This window comes from Enhydra lutris, unplaced genomic scaffold, assembly GCF_002288905.1.
Source record: "Enhydra lutris kenyoni isolate GAN:26980312 unplaced genomic scaffold, ASM228890v2 scaffoldscaffold2, whole genome shotgun sequence".
Lineage (NCBI taxonomy): Eukaryota > Metazoa > Chordata > Mammalia > Carnivora > Mustelidae > Enhydra > Enhydra lutris.
This window is the reverse complement of record NW_019154086.1, coordinates 47,220,950-47,225,097: the sequence shown is the minus strand read 5'-3', so window position 1 is coordinate 47,225,097 and position 4,148 is coordinate 47,220,950. Positions and strand designations below refer to the sequence as shown.

The window sequence follows — 4,148 nt, the reverse complement described above, 5'->3', positions numbered from 1 at the left end:
AAAGATTTTATTTATTTATTTGACAGACAGAGATCACAAGCAGACAGAGAGGCAGGCAGAGAGAGAGAGGGAAGCAGGCTCCCCGCCGAGCGGAGAGCCCGATGCAGGACTCGATCCCAGGACCCTGAGATCATGACCTGAGCTGAAGGCAGCGGCTTAACCCACTGAGCCACCCAGGCGCCCTGACTTGTTTGTCTTGAACCATTTCCTAGTTATGTACTTCATGCAAAAATAAATACAAATGTTCTCCACATATTACCAAAGGCTTCCCTCTTCATAGTGTGGTCTGTGCTTGGTTCAGGGAAGGGGGTTAAGACAGGAAAGAAGCTATTGTAATTGAAAACATATCTGAAATCCAGATTGGGAGTAATTGACCAGGTGGAAATTAATCCTAAGGTAAATATATTAGCTTCTCAACTTTTCTAACTGTAAAGGGGAGAAAAGAACAGGGCAGAAAAATGAAAATTTTCAGACTCCAGTTATTAGAGAAGGAAAGGAAAAGGAGGTGGAGAAAGAAATGCCAGAAATAAAACTGGGAACAAAGCAAAAATTGCCAGGAAAATATATGGAAAGCAGACTATCTTTTCATTCTGTGCTTTAACATAGTATAGTGTTATCTTTTTTCTATCGCTTTATTTTTAGTTATTCTAATGCTTTTTTGTTTGAATTTGATACAGGACATGCTAGGAGATTTGTTTACTCCCATAGAGACACCAGAAGCTCAAAACAGAGGCTTTCTCAAGGGACTGTTTGGTGGAAGTGGACAAACATTTGACAGAGAAGAGCTCTGTGAGTAAACTCCTGATTATGAAACTGTACCACAGAAGACCTATTTCTGTGTGTGTGTGTGTGTGTGTGTGTGTAACTTAATGTAATAGGCAGTTTCAAATTCTAGACTAGGGTTTTTTTTTTTTTTTGCTTCTATACCATGAAAATTATTTTTTTTCCAAACATGAATAAAATCAGTTGCTTCATATTAGGAAATAGTTTAACAAAAAACAGTACATGCAGTTCAAACAAATAATGAGTAAGCTAATAAATACATCATTTGCAAATAGATCATACCTGCAAGGCAAGGTGAAGGTAGTTGCTAAATTCTGGAAAAAATGTTTATGAATCCTCCTGCCTTTAACAACTGCTGGGAAGCAGATTCTTTACTCAGAGCACCAAGTTTATCAATGCTACAGAATAAATTAAAATTCTTCCAGTAAACTCGATGAATAATCAAAAAAGAGTAGAAAGACACTAGAGGACATTTTCAGAAAGAATCTATTTCCCAGAATATCTCAACCCTATTTGGTCCTGCAGATCAAAATTCCTTTTCCCTTGAACTTTTAACTACGCAAAAGATCTAGGTGCCTCCATATGATGGACTACTACTCAGCCATAAAAAGAAATGAAATTTAATACATGCTACAACAGGGATGAAACTTGAAGACATCATGCTAAATTAAAGAAGGAAACAAGGCCACATATTGTATGATTCCATTTATATGAAATGTCCAGAATAGGCAAATCCATAGAGACGGAAAGTAGATTAGTGGTTGCCAAGCACTGGGGCAAGTTGGGAGGGGGAGTGACTGCTAATGGGCACAGAGTTTTATTTTGGATTAATGAAAATGTTTTAAAATTAGATAGATAAAATTTGCACAGCTCTGTCAGCACACTAAAACCACCGAGTTATACACTTTGTGTATATAAAGTATGTGAATTATAGCTCAATTAGACTCTTTTTTAAAAAAAATACCTTTTGATATTATTTCTAATATTACATCCTTGAGAATGCTCACTAAATTTCTACCAAGATAGCTGTCTTTCAATAAAAACTTCCCAAAAAAATCATTGAAATTAAACTGAACTTTGTAAATGACAGGGAAATTTTTATTCTTTTATAAAATAACAAAATTTCAACATATGTATACTAATGTCCATCATGCACTCCCTGTTCTCTAGTATTTACTCCCCCCACACACACATATCTTAAAACAGGAACAACAACTGAGGCCTACAAAGGATGACAGCAAGATGAAGAGAGATGTTAAGAATGAAGACTTGGGCAGAAATTTAAACAAATGAACAGACCTAAGTTTGGAACAGACCCTGATATGGGTTAAATATGAGATCACATATATTGTGAGCATCCCAATTCAGCAATGTCAAGAAATGCAATGCCATAGAAGAAATGCAATGCCATATTGCATGGAATCCACATACATATACACAAAGACAGGCAGTAAAAATACGGTTACTTCACAGTATCAGACTCCTTCACAGACATTTTCGTGGGTAAAAGCCAGCATCTCCAAACATACATCCATGATAGGACCAAATATGTCTCTCTCTCTCTCAGTGAGAATTATGACAGAATTTAAGGTAAGTGTTTTGGTGATAAACTTCATCCTAATTACTTGAATTACTGACAATATGTCTTAAATTGCTATGGCTTGAATCCCCAGTTGGGGAAGCTTCAGCGGGAAGAGCATCTCGCAGCCTTGCACAACACATTCCAGGACCAGGTGGTATAGAAGGCATGAAAGGTGCTGCCGGAGGGGTGATGGGAGAGCTGACACGCGCTCGGATCGCACTTGATGAGAGAGGACAGAGGCTAGGAGAGCTGGAGGAGAAGACTGCAGGCATGATGACCAGTGCAGAAGCATTTTCCAAACATGCACATGAGGTAAATGGCTTAATATAGGCATCTCCATACAATAATAACTTGAAACACTGGGCCTTGCACAAGAAAGCCCAGAGATACCACTGTAAATAATCCTGTGTGAGAGCCAGAGTAATCAGGATCTTATTATAAGTATTATGATTCCCCCAGTATTTGGGAGAAAAATGTTTTAAAATACTATATTAATATTTCTTTACCTTAGGAGATAATCTAAAAGAAAATTATTCATTGGTTCTGATACATTGGGTCTATATTATGCATCTGCTACTAAAAATGTGCTTAGGTATATTACATGATCCTCCCCGCTCAACCAAAAAAGGTGGGAGGGGTACTACAAGCTGGAACCCACACACTCCTTTCTGCTTCAGTCATTAAAAATCAGCTGAGTCTTTACAGATTGATTATTTTTAAAAAATCTTTTCATATGTACTTTATTTCAAAAAATAAAGGAAATTTTATAAATTTTGAGATTTAGATCTGCATGATTGGTTCAATATGAGCTTGCTTTGATTAGTACTTTTAAAGATTTTTAAAAACATTTTATTGACTATTTTTTCTTGCAGTTAATGCTGAAATATAAGGATAAGAAATGGTACCAATTCTAAACTTCTAAAGAAGCTGTGGCTGCTTTGAGAAACCATTATTCAGGGAAACAAAATTTATTCCCAGCATCACTATTCAACTTGCTAGAAGCCAGTTTCTTCTACAAAATGTTCCATTACAGTCTATCTGAAATTATCATTAGGGAAATTTATTAGAGACACTGTACAACCCAAAGGCTGGAACCCTGGTTAAAATCCCAAGACACGGATGAATTTGCCTTTTCCTAACATGGAATGGAGCTATCATTTTGGCATGTTGTTTGCTAAGGATTTACATTTAGGAACTATGGGGAGTCCTTCTGATTTGAAAAAATCCTGTACAAACAAAAGCATTAATGCACTTAATGAAAAAAAATCTTTGCATGATAAATTAACATCTTAAGAGGAAAAGAAAAAAAAGCATGTGTGACAGAAGAAAAAAAGATTATGACAAACTATTTTTATAAATTGGGCCACACCTGACAATTTAAAAAATCTGTATTAGAAGATATCAGTGTATTTCAAGTACATTTGCCATACCCAACAGAAAAAGAAAAGAAAACTAGAGTTTTCTTTTCATCTGTAACTTTCATTACACTAGCACATTATTGAATTCTTATGGGAAGTCTGATTGTTTGTCTCTCCATAATATTTTACATCATCACCATTATGAGTCATAATTGAGTATTGCCAGGATAGTAAGTCATTCCTAACAGCTATTTCCATTTGTCACCTTCAGAACAAGTGGCTATTTTTTAGTCATAAACCATGCAGGGTTGGGTCACCTCAGCCTGGCTTGTGCTCTGCAGGGGAGTTGATGATTAAGTTTGGGGAAACTAGACTACAGAAACAGTGCAGTTATCTTTGAGAACTGATTTCACACACTCTGATTT

General features: G+C 36.2%; 1 protein-coding gene across 1 annotated transcript in view; it reads left to right on the top strand.

The window, feature by feature from the left end:
• Positions 1-3,279, top strand: part of LOC111150096 (syntaxin binding protein 5 like) — a 416,035-nt gene extending 412,756 nt beyond the window's left edge. Inside the window, exons 26-28 of the mRNA XM_022507443.1 lie at positions 678-789; positions 2,457-2,677; positions 3,238-3,279. Of these exons, the coding sequence (XP_022363151.1) occupies positions 678-789; positions 2,457-2,677; positions 3,238-3,279 (375 nt within the window). The remainder of the gene's footprint in view (positions 1-677; positions 790-2,456; positions 2,678-3,237) is intronic.
• Positions 3,280-4,148: the final 869 nt, after the last annotated feature.